The sequence below is a fragment of the Beta vulgaris genome, chromosome 6, assembly GCF_026745355.1.
Source record: "Beta vulgaris subsp. vulgaris cultivar EL10 chromosome 6, EL10.2, whole genome shotgun sequence".
NCBI classification, from domain to species: Eukaryota; Viridiplantae; Streptophyta; class Magnoliopsida; order Caryophyllales; family Amaranthaceae; genus Beta; species Beta vulgaris.
The window spans coordinates 67551400-67569664 of NC_079207.1; the positions used below are offsets into that span (position 1 = coordinate 67551400).

General features: G+C 34.6%; 5 protein-coding genes across 5 annotated transcripts; 4 read left to right on the forward strand and 1 right to left on the reverse strand.

Moving 5' to 3' along the window:
- Nucleotides 1-1511: 1511 nt before the first annotated feature.
- Nucleotides 1512-4283, forward strand: LOC104897717 (BAHD acyltransferase At5g47980). The gene is made up of 2 exons (XM_010684654.4): nucleotides 1512-2844; nucleotides 3518-4283. Exons 1-2 carry the CDS (start codon nucleotides 2056-2058, stop codon nucleotides 4148-4150), a joined length of 1422 nt encoding a protein of 473 aa, XP_010682956.2. The 5' UTR covers nucleotides 1512-2055; the 3' UTR covers nucleotides 4151-4283.
- A 1157-nt stretch (nucleotides 4284-5440) lies between these two features.
- On the forward strand, nucleotides 5441-6751 carry LOC104897649 (stemmadenine O-acetyltransferase). The gene has a single exon (XM_010684585.3). The coding sequence runs from the start codon at nucleotides 5471-5473 to the stop codon at nucleotides 6749-6751; it is 1281 nt and encodes a 426-aa protein (XP_010682887.2). The 5' UTR covers nucleotides 5441-5470.
- Nucleotides 6752-7363: 612 nt separating this feature from the next.
- On the reverse strand, nucleotides 7364-8438 carry LOC104897650 (pentatricopeptide repeat-containing protein At4g38150). Its single transcript, XM_010684586.4, has one exon. The coding sequence runs from the start codon at nucleotides 8290-8292 to the stop codon at nucleotides 7393-7395; it is 900 nt and encodes a 299-aa protein (XP_010682888.2). The 5' UTR covers nucleotides 8293-8438; the 3' UTR covers nucleotides 7364-7392.
- A 1972-nt stretch (nucleotides 8439-10410) lies between these two features.
- LOC104897651 (chalcone synthase) lies at nucleotides 10411-15121 on the forward strand. The gene is made up of 2 exons (XM_010684587.3): nucleotides 10411-10694; nucleotides 13831-15121. Exons 1-2 carry the CDS (start codon nucleotides 10517-10519, stop codon nucleotides 14829-14831), a joined length of 1179 nt encoding a protein of 392 aa, XP_010682889.2. The 5' UTR covers nucleotides 10411-10516; the 3' UTR covers nucleotides 14832-15121.
- A 454-nt stretch (nucleotides 15122-15575) lies between these two features.
- Nucleotides 15576-17729, forward strand: LOC104897652 (probable glutathione S-transferase parA). The gene is made up of 3 exons (XM_048646530.2): nucleotides 15576-16023; nucleotides 17008-17014; nucleotides 17047-17729. Exons 1-3 carry the CDS (start codon nucleotides 15710-15712, stop codon nucleotides 17389-17391), a joined length of 666 nt encoding a protein of 221 aa, XP_048502487.1. The 5' UTR covers nucleotides 15576-15709; the 3' UTR covers nucleotides 17392-17729.
- The last annotated feature ends 536 nt before the right edge of the window (nucleotides 17730-18265 follow it).

The window sequence follows — 18265 nt, forward strand, 5'->3', positions numbered from 1 at the left end:
GAAGTTTCCTTACCAGTTAGGGCTAGTATTCAACTCCTCTTGTAGCGATGAACGCTAGCTTCCAACCGATTAGGTCAACTTTGATTCTTTCCTGCAATATTTTTTGTATGTTTAAATTAAATGAAGTTGAGGTATTATAAAAAGAACTTGTAAATGCAAGTTTATTTTGTGTTTGGTGGTCCAAATTGCGTTAAACACTTTATGTTAGATCATACACTCGAGAGCTTTATGTTAGATCATACACTCGAGAGCTAAAAGCCGTTTTATTAGCTCTTGAAATATTGTAACTAATGAACAACAAAAGATGTATATATATCAAAAGTTTGTCTCAAAACTAATTAATCTAATATCTTAAGATAGATTAGATACATAAAAATGTGCTTCTTTTGACTTGATTCGGATCAAATCTACTTTTCAATAAAATCGATATCTAATTAAACCGTTGATCGCTTATTTACTTGAGTAGATCTGCATGGCTGAATCTTCAATTCCCTTCTTCCTGATAATAAACAAATGAAGTAAAGGATTTACCAAAGGGTTGTTTTCATAATCTCTTCTACAGCAATGCAAATCTACCATTTTTTTTTTCTCAATGTAACTTTCGTGAAATCTCAAAGCAATATTACTTTCACATAAGGCCTTGCTACTTCTTACTAAGCAAGATTTTTCTCGAAGATACTACGTGTCATTAATCGATATTGTTGCATAACTAATATTGGTGATTTTGATATATTTTTTTTTTTACATTAATGGAATAAACATTAATTAAGTATCTGAATTACAAACTAGGAAAAACCACATAAACGATAAATTGAAATTAACCAAAAACTAAATTGAGCCTATTGCTTTATTTTCTTTCTTGTGTGTAACAAAAACCTTGTCGCTTGATTGGTAAAATAAAAACCTATTGCCTTATAATCACAAATTTTTGTCATATGATCCAACTCTCATATTTAAAGATATTCTATCATTATTGAATCGATTTAAAGATAGTGATGACAAAAATTTCGTTGACCAATTTAATCGATTCAGTAATGATATTCTTAACTCGTTCAGTGAATAGTTTAATCCATTTAGTGACTAGTTAAATCCGTTTCGTAAGATTACCGAGTTATTTTTTGAAATTGTCTGTTGTAGTTCGAGAATCAGGAAAACAAAGAAAAGAGAAAAGAAGGGATACCTAGAATAGTGTTAGGTTAGAGTGAAATAGAATGGGCTTGTTAGAAAAATTTATTATTAAGTTCGTCTAATTTTATGTTAAAATTAGACCGCGTATTCTAATAATTTGTGTATCTATTATGTATGTGACTCATTCTCTATTTTTTTTAATGTAAATACTTTTTTGGGCTCAAGAATATGTTTAAAGTTAATACCTCTGTTTCTTTTTACTTGCAACAATTTGATTTTCACGCTTGCCAATGCATAATTTCAACCATCAATAAGTTTAATAACCGATAAATAAAAATTATAAAAAGTATATATTCGAAAAATATACATTCATACGAATCCAACAAGATCTCACATAAATATATTTTTCCTTAGCTATAAATCACCAGACATAAATTAAATAGAGTTGGTGAATAGTGTAAAAGTCAAACTGTTGCAAGTAAAAAGAAACGGAGGAAATATATCTTTAGTTCATGCTCTTTTTCTTGTGTATAGATCAATAATAAGAGCGTAATTATATACGGCTCCATCAAATATTTGGGAGAAATGTCTCTCCTCACATTATATAATTAATAAATAAAACCTTGAAAATATTAACATCTATGTTAATCATATACCAAACATCCAACTAATTGTATGTTACTTGTTAGCTATGGTATGAAACGAAAGGTCATAGTTTTGCCCCCACCAAGGAAAAATCACAGAAATTTCATGCGATGTGGTCGTCTAATAATATACACCAAATCTGTCTGAACAATATCTTGCAAATCCATGTGTTTTTTTTGGTATCATTGAATTTCTTGTTCTAGATCTACGCAAGAATTTGCTCTTTATATAGAAGTGTGACATTTAGGTTGCAAATAATTCTCATTAACGCAAATAACAACAATGGGGTGCAACAAACTAGCCACATTGATGAAGGTTGCAAGAGTAACTAGGGACTACATAAAACCATCCTCAATTACTCCTCCTCACCTTAGGAACTTCAAATTTTCCCTCTTAGACCAACTTGCTCCTTCATTGTATGCACCCATGGTGTTCTTCTACCCTATGCAAGACATTAGTAACATAAAAGCCGCGACAAGTTATCGTGTTAACCACCTAAAGCGATCCCTTTCTCCGTTCCTTAATCGTTTCTACCCCTTCGCGGGTAGGATTAAGGATCATGTCTCAATTGATTGCAATGATGCCGGTGTTGAGTTTTTTGAAGCTAAGGTTATTAACACTTGTTTAAACGATTTCCTTAGACTTCCCAACGCTAATGCCCTCAAACAATTCCTTCCTGTTGATATTGAGTCTAATAAGAGCATGGATCACTTGGTTCATGTTCAAACTAATACATTTGAGTGTGGAGGAATGGCACTTGGGATTTGTTGGTCCCATAAGATCACAGATGGTGGGACAGCTTCTACATTCATGAAGGGGTGGTCCTCTATGGCCTCCGGGTTAGGTGATGAGGTTGTTCCGGAGTACGTTGCTTCCTCTTTGTTCCCTCCAATGGACTCCTCAATCAAGCAACACGCGTTGAAGCTAGACAAGGATAGAACAACCACAAGGAGGTTTGTCTTTGATGGATCAAAGATTGTCAAGCTCAAGGATAAGGTTGCAAGTAAGGAAGTGCCTAAGCCTACTCGAGTCGAGGCTGTCTCATCCCTTCTATGGCAATGTGCAACTAAGGTAAGATTATTATTGTTAGATCATTTCAGTGTTTCACCAGTACAGGCAATGAAGATACATATAAACATGGAAGATGGGATTTACACCTAACCATTAGGCCATGACCCTATTATGAAGTTAGCTAACTTTACAAGTATACATCTTTGCTAAAGTCACTTTATTTTCCAATGTATAACTGTAGGCGTTATTCGGATTATTATAGATGGCTTGTGAATCACATTGTAGTTTGGCTCGAAATTTTCATGAGTCGAGCATAGCTAAGTTCGACTTTTGCGAGTAGGATTGATTATTGAAATATTTCACAGCCACTTTATATTAATGATAGAGATGTTTACCATACTGTTAAGAAGTTCAAATTAAAGATATCAAAAACTTGCTTAGGAAAATATTAGAACATAATTTTCTAACTCAAATTGGGGTATAGGATAAGTTGAAGTTGAAAATTTCAAGGGTGGAAAAGCTTGAGTCTAAATGCAAGTATTACGAGCAAAGCTGAGCAACGCCAAACTCGATTGTGCTTGATTCGGCTCGTTAATATCCTTGGAAATATTATCTCAAACTAAATAGTATATATTGTCTAATAAAGCTGTGGAAGGTATACATAAACACCTGCCAAAAACTCTATACACACTCTTCTAACATGAACTTCATGTTTTCCCTCATCTTTGTTAAGGCATCAAGAGCAAACTCGGGTTCTCAAGCACTATCAGTGATGTCCCAATCCATGAACATTCGCCGAAGGACCTTGCCACCCTTGCCAGATACTAGTATCGGAAACCTAGTCGGGTATTACATAGCAAAGATGGAGGAGAATAGTGATCACATAATGCACTTGGAAGATCTAGTAACAAAGCAAAGGCAGGGGAAAACCGAGGCCATCAACAACTACGCGAAGAAGCTGCAAGGAAACGATGCATACGTAGTGATCCAAGAGCTATTCAAAGAGGCAGGAAGCCTACTAAGAAGAGATGATGTTGAATTCTTCAAGTGTCTTAGCACATGTGGAGATGGATTATATGATGCTGATTTTGGTTGGGGTAAACCAGCATGGCAAAGCTTGGTAAGTTTGGGGTACAAAAACACTTTTGCTTTGAGTGAAACTAAAGAAGGTGGTGGAATAGAAGCTTGGGTGACTTTAAATGAAGATGATATGGCTATATTTGAGCATGATTTAAACCTACTTCAATTTGCTTCATCAAATCCAAGTGTTATAGAGATTCAGAGTGAACAAGAGTTGTTAAAACAAGTTGAGAGAAGATTAATATTTGATGATCCAACTTATGATTTTACATTGCTAACATGGTGATGTAAAACCAATAATAAGTTGTACTTAAAACTTAACCAAAGTATTTATTATAATTGTGAAAGCATGGTTTAGTTTTTTTTTTATTTTTTTTTATCCATATGAGCCAAAAGGCGGTACAAAGTACAAAGAAGGGGAGGGGGGATTCGAACCTGTGACCTATCGTTCACAATACCTCAATCTTAACCACTAGGCCAAGACATCCTTGGTTGAAAGCATGGTTTAGTTTTGTATAAGGTTGGTGAATCTATAATTTATTGGCTTTAACTCATTTTTACCATTGGTCAATTCTTTTAGTTTTAATCATTATGTTTAAATTGGTAATATCTAATAAGGTGACCCTCATGCCTCATTCATCTTAAAAGTTTCAAATTGTAATTGAATATAAACTATTTAGTTAAAATGGCATGTACTCGGTTACTTCATTGCCTAATCTATACAAATATATTAAAAAGCGTGCATGACAATGTATATACGTCATATGACACCTCTATCACTCGACTAGAATTGACCAATTTGTCTACATAATTAACAAAAGTAAAATTAGCTTGCAACATGATTTGAACACGTGACCTCTTGCTATTATACATGACACAATTACCATCTCAATCAACTTGTAATCATGCTTTAAGTGTCCATATTATTATATTTATACCTTTTAATGTTGAGTTTTCCTATATATATTTGATGGGAATGAAATGGACATCAAGTTCAGAAACACAATACCAACCCGGGACAACGCTCGGGCCCAAATACTAGTTTTAGTTTAAAAATAGGCGGTCTCTTACAAGACAAACTCAAATCCAAATATGGCTTAAATTGAAGTTCAATTAATATAACCAATATTACTTCAATTTGCAAAATGATAATCGACCCGAATATGACTTAGATCGAAGCCAAATTAAATGACTATATTATCCGAGTATATCTCAAATCAAAACCCAATCTTAACGACCAATTTGTCACATTTAAGACAACTTTAGGTTCTATATACTTCATGCAAGATCTAGCGTTCTGTTTACTTCTTATGTCTTTTTTTCCTCCTTTAATTTTGGCTTCAAGGATTCACACTTTTCAAACTTAAGAACTTCAGCTGCATATCCGTAGAAATTTAAAAGCGTGTGATCATCTTCAACCCATTTTTCCCAGAAATCTGACTGCTACTGCTAGTTATTAAAAAAAGGTCATGCAAGCAAGCTGCTTCAGTTCACCATAAAAACACAGCCTGGCCTTACATATATGTAGAGATATGGCCACTGCTTCAACATTGATCCCTCAAAAACCATAAGACGAGAAAGATGTAAATACAAGAAAGTTACGAATATGGAAGTAGAGATCATCTCCAAGGAGGCCATCAAACCCTCCAAACCAACCCCGTCTCACTGTAAATTATACAGACTCTCAAGTTTAGATCAACTCTCTCCTAGCATTTATGTTCCGATCCTCTTGTTCTATGAAGCCCCTACGACACCTCAAAAACGCGCTGACTTATCTTCACAACTAAAGAGCTCACTCTCAGAAACCTTAACTTATTACTACCCATTTGCAGGAAGAATCAAAGATGGTTCTTATATTGATTGTGATGACGAGGGTTCTCTTTTCATAGAAGCCCAGGCTAAGAACAATCTAGTTGACATCCTCACTTTTCCAAAACTTGAGGCCTTGGATGTGCTCTTTCCTGATGAAAAGCAATGGAAGAGCTCAAGGAATTCGAGTGTTTTGGCTGTCCAACTTAGTTACTTTGATTGTGGGGGTCTCTCCATTGGCATATGCATTTCACACAAAATTGCAGATGCTTGTACCATATTTACTTTCCTCAATGATTGGGCTTCCCAAGCCCGAAAGTCTGGGGAGTCAATCTGCCCTTTGTTCAACACAACATCAATATTCCCTCCTAATGATGAATTTGTCATCCCGGAGCTTGAATTTGTGAAATCCAATGTCGTTACAAGAAGATATGTATTCCATCCAACAAAAATATCAGAGCTCAAGGCCACCATAGTCTCCAACTCAAATTCCCTACACAACCCAACTCGTGTTGAGGTTGTAACATCACTTATATTTAACTCCATCATTCAAGCAACTAAAATCCGGTCCTTTGGCTTGGTAAAGTCATATGTATTGGCACAAACAGTAAACATGCGTTCTAGAATGGTCCCACCGTCGGTAAGGAATTCCATGGGCAACATAGTTTGGTACTTCCCAGTGATGATCAAAGACAACGAAGACATCAGCCTAGAAAGATTGGCAACCCAAATGAGGGAAGGTCTTGTGAAATTATGTGACTTTGCTAAAAATGTGGAAGGGAAAGATTGGCTTTTGATGGCAGCTGCGTCAGAAAACAACGGCAGTGAACATAGCATGAACGACGCTTACAAAATTAGCAGCTGGTGCAAGTATCCTGTGTATCAAGTAGATTTTGGTTGGGGAAACCCTATGTGGGTTAGCACTGCTGAGTATCCTTACAAGAATAACATCTTTCTGATAGATTGCAAAGATGGAGAGGGGATTGAAGCATGGGTGACATTGGATGAAGATGTATTGTTTATACTTCAAGGTGATGAAGAGTTTCTCAAATTTGCATCCTTGAATCCAAGCATTTAAAAGGAAAACCGGATGTAGTTAAATGGTTAAGTTATTGATATTGCCATAGAATCCTGGTTGTTCTTGTTCATAGCAACAAAAAAGATGTAGTATACTGTTCATAACAACAGCATAAGTAGCATATTGAATCAAAGTAGTGTTACTAAGTTTTCAATACGCTACTATTATTGGTGTCATGAACAAACAAATAATCATGAAAGTTCTGAACTTTGGATAAAAGATGCCTAATAATTGCGAGAGTTCCTCAATAGCCAACAACTTGATGTGCAAATATGCAATCCGTAGATGGTGCACATGTCCGTATAAAGGAAGGTGCGCACATGTACACAATAACAAGTCAAATGAACACATGTACATGGCTAACAAGCCAAATGAACATATGTACATCTCTATTAGTAATATATGTTCATTGGTATTGGTCTTTATATTCATAAGCTAGTGCTTAATAATCATCGTGGGCACCTTCCTCACTATACGGACGTGTAACATGCAATGAATATAAATTTCATCTATACTCTAGGAAGCAAATAACCATCTTATAGTAGAATTGTGCATTCATGAAATGTGAAAATAATTTCTTAAAAAAACACAATCATACTATGAGAATTATGAAAAAAAAGAGCTTTCATATCCAAATCAAATCATTTAGCTAGAAAAATATCCATTACATACCTAAAAAGAGGCCCTCTTTTCCCCTTAAGAACCTCCCTAACACCCTTCTCATCCCCAACAAACCCTCTCTCTTTCATATCTTTAAAAAACTCCCTCCCCTCCTCTTCCTTCCTTTCCCTCATAAACGCCTCGAAAACCGCCACACAAGTACCGGCATTGGGCCTCATTCCCTTCCCCAACATCTCCAAAACATAGCTCTTAACATCCCCAAGCATCCCACCAGCAGCAAGTGACTTGATCAACACACTATAAGTATAAGCATTGGGAAGAACCCCAGATAACAACATCCTCAAATACACCTTATGAGCTTCTTTACATTCCCCGGCATTCGCATACGCTTCAATAACAGCAGTGTGAGCAACTACATCAGGCATTTTACCTTTATCTTTGATCTCCCTAAACATCTCCAACGCTTCATGGGTTAAACCATCTTTAGACATTTCGTCGAACATCTTAACTGCATTGTTCATCAAACCCTCTGTTCTCATTTTATGGAAAACTTCCTGCAAATTCTTCGAATCTTGAGGTTCTTCCAACATGGGTGTTTTGCTAAACGGGTCATAAGGAGGTGGAAGGTTGATGGTTTCGTTCTGGGTAGGTTCGGATTCGGGTTCGGATTCTGGGTCGGAGTTTGGTGGGGTGAAATTGACCTTTGTATTAGGTTTTGGGGAAGTGGGTTTTGGTTCAGAGGAAGTAAATGGTCTTGTGATTAGGTTTGGGATTGAAAATGGTGAAATTATAGAGGTGAATTTGGTGGGTTGTGAAAGAATTTGGGGGAAATTGGAGGTGAAGAAGAGACGTTTAAAGAGGAGAGAGAAAGATGATGGGTGAGAGTAGTGAAGATTGCGTAGGAGTTGCGTAATTGCCATGAAATTGAATTGATTGTGGGAGTAAGTAAGTAGCAGGATGAGAGGAGAGAACTGTAAGAGTAGCAAAGTAGTAATAACGGTGGAATTCAAGTTTCAACTCAGGGATGGAGAGGAAGTCATGGAGGGCAATGACAAAAATATGTACTATATCCGTTTAATATTATTTACAACGATTAGACATTTTATATTGGGTTCCTTCCTAGTTTCTTTTTTTCTGGCTAAAAAAAAAAAACGATTAGACATTTTATATTCATATTTTATGTCAAATCATTGCAAATATTATGAAAGGATAAAAGTAATATGATACATATTTAGTTCGTTTCAAAATAATTGTATTATTTTGATTACTATTCATCAATCAACTTTGACATGTTTTCTCTCACAATTATGCTGGTTGACAAAAATATATGTAGGCAATGAAAATTCTCGTGATTTTCTCATTTGGGAAGTTGTTTGATTGACAAGAAGTTGAGAAAATGGGTGCAATAGAAATTCCTTGGGAAATTGAAATTCCCACAAAATATGGAAATTTAATTACCCACCCCCTCCTGGTCAATCAGAATTCATGGGAATTGCAAATTCCTTGACGTCAACCATATAAATTTAGGTCATTTCCGAGGAATTACGTAACGGAAGTAATTTTCTAGTAAATGAAACTTCCTACATAAATTAAATTCTCATGTATACCAAACAAGTACGAAAAAACATAGTCAAATAAGATCTTGTTAACTTCGTCTTAATATCAAATTTTTTATATTTTTTTACTTAAACACAATTAGAGATATTAACGTTAAAGAAAGTGTACTGATAAACGTAAATATTCAAATGATACAACTGTTTAGAAAACAGATGAAGTAAATTTGTAGTTTTCAGAGCTATGAGATTAAATGAAGACATTGGTTCCTAAGAGCAACTACAATGACAAGCTACAACCACTTGTACCTTTGTGTGCCACATCAGATTTCCAAACTACAACATTCCCAAGCCACTACCTCTCCCATTGGAAAACTACAACCACTTGTAGTTTTTGTGTATTCGAAAGTAAAATATGAAAGAGAAAAGTGGAAGTGGGGCCCACAAAAAATTGACAAAGCAAGTAGCTTTGTGGAGCTACTTGATTCCCAAAGTAACAAGCTTCTTTTCTCTCCAACAACAGAGCTACTAGCTCCAACTATTGGTAAATTGCAAGATGGGACCTAATAACTACCGTTGAAGCTGATCTAAGCATCAACCAACTTTGTTAATCTATTGAAACTGTTTTTAGTGTTGTGGTAAGATATGAGCATGAAATAGACATGACACGGCCAATTTGACAGCTAACAACCAAAAAATTGCTGCTTCTTTTTGGTTGATGAACATGAATTTTTACAAAGTTGGTTGATGAACAACACTAAAAAAGCAAATGGTGCAAATAAAAAAATACGGAGGTAGTATCTAACCGGTTCCAACTTCGAAAAGTGAGAGTTGAAACTAAAAACAGTTTCAATAGGTTCCTATGTGTTTCAGTGTTTGCATATGAAATTTGTCTTTTAAGAGACCGCCTACTTTTAAATTAAAATTAGGCAATGATAAGCTCAATATTAAAAGGAGAATTAGCCCAATAGTAGCTAGGTTAATTAATTTCTTTACGTGACTAATTTAATCTATTTAGTGACTAAATCTACTTTTATATTAAAATTAGACCGCCTTTTTTAATAATTTTCGCTCAGAGTTTATATACATATACTAAACAAAAAAAAAAAATTCCATAAAATAACTCAGCTAACCACACTTCTTTGTCCGAAAAAATAAATATGTTACATACACCAATTATTGCACTTGGATCCACACATCACTTCACTAGGAGCTTTCCCTTCTTTTTTATTTTTTGGCTTTTTTAGAAGACTAGGAACACAATAATATGACATGGGCAAATTAAACACCAAGAACAAATATTATGGTTCATAGACCACCCATAGGACCAACAACATAATAAGAAGCAAATGTAATATCTACCATTACTTAACCAAGCCTAACACCTCAACTCACGTGGTACTCTATCTGCCCGTCCATTCAACCTACCACTTTTATTTCCAACGTACTACATATATCAACCTTTTATCATATTTCTTCATACTCACGAGTTAGTTGCATTTTATTACAACTAGCTACTTTCTTTATTTTCTCCTACACTTGAGGAAAACTTATTAACATATTGTTTGCATTGCTAGCTAGTAAACAAACAATGGCGAGTATTGAAGAGATCCGCAAGGCACAGCGCGCTGACGGGCCAGCCACCATCTTGGCTATCGGCACCGCCACGCCGCCGAATTGTGTGTATCAGGCTGATTATCCGGACTACTATTTCCGTGTTACAAAGAGTGAGCATATGACTGATTTGAAGGAGAAATTTAGGCGCATGTGTAAGTTATTCTTTTACTAATCACCATCATCTTATTAGTGTGTGTTAGTTCCATCAAATATAGCTACCTACTTTATCATTTTACTATATGTATATACTTCCTCCGTTTCTTTTTACTTGCTACAATTTCCATTATGGGAAGTTTCATATTACTTGCTACACTTCTTTTTTGGGCAATAAACTCTCTCTATCTCTCTCCTCCTACATGGGTCCCTTTTCTTTTTACTCTCTACCTCTCTCTTCTCCAAAAATTGACTAGGAGTCCATGAAATGAGAAGTGTAGCGAGTAAAAAGAAACGGAGGAAGTATAATATATGTTGCTTTATTGTTGGTAAACACGTTCACAATATAACTGATTTAAAGAAGAAATTTTGTGACATGTATGTGTAAGTTGTTCTTTTAATTACTCACCATCATTATATTATTAGTGTTCATTTAAAAAAATAGCTAGCTAGTTCATCGTTTAACTTTATGTATATATGTTGTTGATCTTGTAAAATTTGCTTTATTGTTGTTAAATACTTTTCACAATATGATCCTTTAAGTAATTGCCTACAAAAATTTTCAATGCACATATTTTTAAAAATCCTATATATCATTATTAAGTTGTTGAAAAAGTTTGAAGTGATTTTCTGTTTTTGTGGATCCTAAGGTTTTTCACTATATATAATGTTGTGGGAGTGTTGTATACTTATTATTGTATTGTACTCCATGTGGTGCATTGGTTGTATAAGAAATCTATTAAAAAGAGGTGATCAAAGTTGTGATCTCTTGTGAATCTATTCAAGAGTCTCCGTTTCTTTAGCTTAATTACCTATATTTTGGATGACAATGAGAGATAACGATCTGATATAGATAAATAAATTTAATAGTGAAATAGGTTAATTTACCATCTTTCATAATGTATCATCGATCTGTGAAACAAAGTATTATTTTGGGACAAACTAATGTTCAATTAATACTAAACCAATTGCTCTTATATAAGAGGTGCGTATATATTTATAATTGTTCAGTATGAGGAATATTCTGCATCTTTGGTTAATAAATAATACAGAATTCTGATTTTTACGATCTAAAATAATGTAGATCTGTGACAATTAGTTATTTTAATTAGTATTAGTAAAAATAATATAAAGTTAATATTTTGAAAGTACATATAAAAAAAATAACAACTATATTTAGTAATAATTTATTTTCTCATATATATTAGTGAAAATATAGTTAAACTTTGTAAATTTAACATAAAGTGAAAGTGTTGTTTTATTTGAAAATGGAGGTGTATAAATTGTGTTGCTACAAAAGGGTAGACAATAGGATATATATCATGAAATTCAGACTATGTTGATATGCTTTTTTAGTTTGCCCTCATACTAATTTGTTTGTATATATGTGCAATTAAGTTATGTGGTTGTTCAGGAATTTCGTAACGATGTACACACACATATATATAGTCATACATAACAAACTTAGAGAACTTGGTAGTTCTAAAAAGAGAAGAAATGTCGTCTACTTTGATCATATTTCAATTATTACACAAGTTGATCCGTGATACCAAACAAAAAACATAGGAATAAATATTAGTTTTCTTTCTAGTACTGGCCTATTTTAACATATATGCATGTCATATTTTAGATAATTGTATGTAATTAAAGAATATTAAATGATTAACATGTTAATCATTTAGAATACTTCTCAAAAGATTCTAAATGAGATGGTTCTCTCACTTGTATGTCACATAGTTGTTTATGCAGGATTTCGCCTATGCAATGTAATTCAATATAGGGACACGGATAACCTTTGTTCATCTCTAAATTCTAACTATATAACATTATTTTACCTGAAAAATGAAAGGAAATCGCTACTATATCTTATAATACTATATTCACCATCACTTACGACCATTTCTTAACTAAACAATTGTCGATCACATTACTACAAATCATTAGTTGTGAATAAAAGTGATCATAATTTTGAACTTTTCAAAAATAATTTGTGTCTAGTGAAAAATGGGTGAGGCTTGAGATTAGATCTAGAAAACTTACACTCATTGATCATGAAACAAATGCACTAACCTTTTATCCTTAAAAAAAGCACTTGATTTGATAGTTTGATACAACTAGTTTAATTCATCAAAAAGTCATGTCAAGTTTGAGTAGAGGCAAATTTTACTCATGCTAATAGGAACTTGCAAAGAGCGTGGTGTCCTTAGCTTGATTGCAGATTCATTCATCATTATTTTTTCTAATTGTTTAAAATATCATTTCGCTCAATTTTAGTTAGTTAATTAATCAACATATATACTTCTTCTCTTTCATTTTAACGCAACAAAAGAATATTTTACATCTCACAAATAATACCATTTTATTGAATTTAAAACGAAACAGAGGAAGTAGATACGATGGCTGTAACAGGTAGGTCTCAGACAAAATTTTATTGTGAAAATGTTTCTACCAAACTTGTCGGAAAAAAAATTAGCCTAATAATCATAATTAGGGTTGTGTATGGGTATGGGTATGGATATGGATATGGGTAGGGATGGCAATCCAATCCGAATCCGACCCTAGTCCGCTCCGATCCGAAGGAAAAAATCCGAGTTGACTCCGACAAAAAAGTAATCCGACTCCGACTCCGTTTAAAAAATCCGACTCCGAGTCGGAGGAGGGTCGGAGTCGGATCTCATAAAATAATCCGACTCCGACTTTGAGTCAATCAATCCTTTTTTCTTATTTATGTAATGTATTATTTATGTATAATCTGACTTCGACTTTCAGCAAGTTGTATTATATAGGCTTTTCCACAGAAAAAATGATTAAACAATTGGAAGAAAAATAAGTCGGATCAGGTTCGGAGTCGGATGTTCGGATTTTAAGTCGGATGTCCGGATTTTAAGTCGGGTCGGATCTCGGAGTCGGGTGTTCGGATTTTAGGTCGGGTCGGATTCGGATTTTCAAAGTCGGATCTCGGAGTCGGAGTCGGATCTCGGATTTAAAATCCGACTTTCTGTAGGGTCGGAGTCGGATTATGCATAATCTGGTCCAAGTCCGACCCGTTGCCATTCCTAGATATGGGTATGGGTAGTCGATAAATTGTTGAAAAGCATGTTTGTCTAACATTGGTGACAATTTAAAATGATACAGGTGACAAATCAATGATAAAGAAACGTTACATGTATTTGACAGAAGAAATTCTTGAAGAGAACCCAAATTTGTGTGATTATATGGGTACATCATCATTAGACACTAGACAAGATATTGTGGTAGCTGAAGTTCCTAGGCTTGGCAAAGAGGCTGCAGTGAAGGCAATCAAAGAATGGGGTCAACCCAAGTCCAAGATCACACATGTGATTATGTGCACCACTTCTGGTGTTGATATGCCTGGAGCTGACTACCAGCTCACTAAGCTCCTTGGCCTCCGTCCATCAGTCCGCCGCTTCATGCTCTACCAACAAGGTTGCTTTGCTGGTGGCACGGTCCTTCGCCTTGCTAAGGACCTCGCCGAGAACAACCGTGGAGCACGTGTCTTGGTGGTGTGCTCCGAGATCACGGCCATTTGCTTTCGTGGCCCTACTGAGACCCACTTAGACTCTATGGTGGGACAAGCTCTTTTCGGGGATGGAGCTGGAGCTTTGATCGTAGGTGCTGATCCAGTTGAATCCCTTGAACGACCTTTATTTAAAATGGTCTCGGCAGCACAAACTTTACTCCCGGACTCTGAGGGAGCAATTGATGGCCACTTACGTCAAGTAGGCCTAACTTTTCATTTATTAAAAGATGTTCCTGGCCTTATTTCTAAGAACATTAATAAGGCCCTTGAGGATGCCTTCACTCCACTTGGAATTGATGATTGGAACTCCATCTTTTGGATTGCTCACCCAGGTGGTCCAGCTATTCTTGACCAAGTTGAGGCCAAATTAGGCCTTAAAGAGGATAAACTCACGGCCACTCGCAATGTGTTAAGCGAGTTTGGTAACATGTCTAGTGCTTGTGTTCTCTTCATCTTAGACGAAATGAGGAAGAAGTCGTCTAAAGAAGGGAAATCTACCACCGGTGAAGGGCTCGATTGGGGTGTCTTGTTTGGGTTTGGGCCAGGCCTTACTGTCGAGACCGTTGTACTCCACAGTGTTCCTTTAAACCATTAAAGTCCTTATTTACTCAAGTTCGTCACTTTTGTCGCTTTATTTACTACCAATCAGGTAAAAATACTTCCTTGAAGCGATGTAAGACCAATTTATCTAGTGAGTACTATGCTTTTATTTAGATATCCGGATGGAATATGTAGTCACTCCGATCCCTTGGAGTAATGTAAAACCAATTTATCTTGTACTAATAATGCATTACGTACTACTAATTAATACTATATACTACTGTGTAACGGTTTATGGACATGTTTTTGATGCAATTTGCTAAGTGTAAGAATTTGTTGAAGACATATATATTTGAGTAGCTAGCTTTCATAAGGAACAACTTGTTGTTTGACGTCGTTTTCTTTTTACTAAAAACTATTTATTGTAGTAACTACTACTAATTAGTAAATACAGTAAATCCTCATGCCTAACTTTTGGAGTTGGTCAAATAATTTTAGAACAGATTAAGATAATCTAAGAAGAGAATAGCATCACGCCAAATGAAAGGAAAAGAAATGTCATTTCGTCATGGTCAACATTCTACAGCTTAAAACAAATTACGCAAGTGATGACCTTGCTTGGAGTCTAGTACTCGTATCAGATACTTTTACCTTCTTAGTGTTTGAATCGGCTATTTTATGGTTTAATAACAACTTGATTTTGGCTCGAAGCAAAGTGTTACAACGTCCATACGACCATATCCATAGCAGAGTGTCGAGAATCCACAACAGATACATGACCATTGACCCACAAGGAAAAATCCGAGTAACCTCCTATAATAATCACCACTCACCAGTCACCCTGCACATAGCCTTAGCCGCCTCTGCTCACCTATCATATACTATTATAAAGCAAAAGGGTATTGTTCCTCAAACTATTAAGATCCAAAAACAATGGACTATGAAAACCAAGTAGTGTTGCTTGATTTCTGGAGCAGTTCATATGCTATGAGAGTAAAAATTGCATTGGCAGAGAAAGGAGTTAAGTATGTTTGTGAAGAACAAAGCTTGGTTAATAAGGGATCTTTGCTTCTTGAAATGAACCCTGTTCATAAAATGATTCCTGTTTTGATACACAATGGTAAACCCATTTGTGAATCACTTGTAATTATTCAGTATATTGATCAAGTTTGGGCTGAAACTTCTTCTTTGCTTCCTTCTGATCCTTACCATCGATCTCAAGCTAGATTTTGGGGTGAATTCATTGAATTCGATATTTTCTCTATTCTGAAATAAGTGAAACGTTTCTCTCGAAAACGAGAATCGTTTTACTTATTTCAGAACTATAAGGTGTTGTTTGGTTGGAAGCTATTTCCCTTGGAAATACAAATTCCTAGGAAATACATTATGGGTGTTGTGTTTGGTTGGAGGGAAATGAGAGAAACATAGGAAATACAAATTCCAAGGGAAATAGAATTTCCCATGAAACATGGGAAATCACTCACCAAGCCCCCCCTTGGTGAGTAATTTCCTAGGAAATGCAATTTCCTATGGTGGCAACCAAACAATTTTGTCTAATTCCTAGGAAATTAACATGGGAAAAAATTTCCCATGAAATGTAAATTCCCATGGGAAATTACTTCCCATGTGAACCAAACGAGGCCTAAGTTTTTCAAAGATTCATAATTAATTAGCTTTAGTATTCACAAGCAGTTTTGGTAAGTCTCAAATGATATTGGTTGACACGAGTGAATAAGGCATGTTATATTGCTGAATTACAAGTTTTCAATTATCCTATATCTATAAGATTCATGTGATTTGAAGTCCCTTGTAATTAAACTAAATTAATTGATAAAATACCATGAAAGCAAAAGCTTAGTATGCCACTTCTATGACTAGTTAAGTACTTAAGTCGCACCGAAAATTGTCTTTGTATTGTGGCTGGTCTGGTAGATGGTAATAAACGGTAGTAATGATAATAAAGTCATGTATAGTTTTTGTACATAAAGTATCATATGAACGTCCATGATAATTTGATTACCCGTTATCCTTAAATTTGTGATTCCGAATTAGTGATAAATTTTTTATTACCATCCATTACTACATCGGAGGTGGTGGTTATTAAATGAAAATTTGTGAAAATATGTTTGAAGATTTTGAGATTTCATTAACATGGTAACGAGTAGGAGATCGATTTTTCTTGTAAATTACACACGATTTCATCACTATTTCCGCCATTAGGTGTCCCTTACTAAACAAGTCGTGGATGATTTGATGATTTGTTATTGCAGATATATGTTGCTGCAAAACAACTATGGAAAGCAAAAGGAGAAGATCAAGAGAGATTGATTAAGGAGTTCATTAGCAACTTGAAGTTATTAGAACAAGTGATTAACAATAATATGTTTTTTGGTGGTGATACATTTGGGTACATCGATGTTGCACTTATTCCAATCACTAGCTGGTTTTACACCTTGGAGAAATTTGGTAATTTCAACATAGAGGCTAATTGTCCCATAATTGTTGCATGGGCTAAAAGATGCAAAGAAAGAGAAAGTGTGTCTAGTTCATTGCCAGATCCTGAGAAAGTTTACAGCTTTGCCTTGGACATCAAAAAAGCACTTGGGCTTGACTAAGTTTTTCTCGTCAGTATAACACTTTCTCCGTTTAGAAATAGTTACATCATTTGCATAGTATTTACTATTTACGTATTACACTTTGATTGTCTTTGATGATTTATATTGTAGAAAAAATATGATCATGTGCGATCTTGTTAGATGCGTCTCAACATATATTTTTTTAATATCAACTTTTTATGATTTTTACTTATTGATAATCAAAAATATTAATGTTTGAAAAAATAAATTGGCAAGCGTGAGAACATGAAATGGTGCAATAATTTCTAAACGGAGGAAGTATATGTGATCGTCCGAGCCAAATACTAATTATGAATAATAAATTTCTTGGTTGTTTATATGGTTATTGAGAATAAAGTGAAGGAATACTAGATAAGTTTAATCATTAATATATATATATATATATATATATATAAGTGAGTTCATATGAGAATGCATAGTTTTACGAGAAATGAGAATGAATTTTACACGCTATAACTCTTGTGAATAAGTGATGTAACTCTAATGAAAAAGTGATGTAACTCCAAAAATAAAATATTTGAATTTTCAAAATTCAAAAAAAAAACAAAAAAAAATTGAATTCAAATTTTTTTAGAGGGATATAACTCTAATGAATAAGTGTTGTAATTCTAAATCAATCGTGTGGTTGAGATTCATTCTCATTTCTCATGTAAGGAGCATTCTCATGTGATCTTGCCTCTCTCTCTATATATATCTCTATTTTATATGGGAAGAGGGGTAGAACACCAAAATATTAGAAACCCCATTTTACCCTCATAACATCTCTATTATAACTACTTCCTTTAATGAAAAAATAAAAAAAAAACTACCTAATTAATTTAAAAAATAAAAAAATATTACAAAAAGAAAACCA

Coding starts and splice junctions, on each gene's coding strand:
- LOC104897649 (XM_010684585.3), top strand. CDS start 5,471: ATGGAAGTAGAGATCATCTCCAAGGAGGCCATCAAACCCTCCAAACCA.
- LOC104897652 (XM_048646530.2), top strand. CDS start 15,710: ATGGACTATGAAAACCAAGTAGTGTTGCTTGATTTCTGGAGCAGTTCA.
- LOC104897651 (XM_010684587.3), top strand. CDS start 10,517: ATGGCGAGTATTGAAGAGATCCGCAAGGCACAGCGCGCTGACGGGCCA. Junction 10,695..13,830: donor GGAGAAATTTAGGCGCATGT/GTAAGTTATTCT, acceptor AAAATGATACAG/GTGACAAATCAATGATAAAG.
- LOC104897717 (XM_010684654.4), top strand. CDS start 2,056: ATGGGGTGCAACAAACTAGCCACATTGATGAAGGTTGCAAGAGTAACT. Junction 2,845..3,517: donor TATGGCAATGTGCAACTAAG/GTAAGATTATTA, acceptor ATCTTTGTTAAG/GCATCAAGAGCAAACTCGGG.
- LOC104897650 (XM_010684586.4), bottom strand. CDS start 8,292: ATGGCAATTACGCAACTCCTACGCAATCTTCACTACTCTCACCCATCA.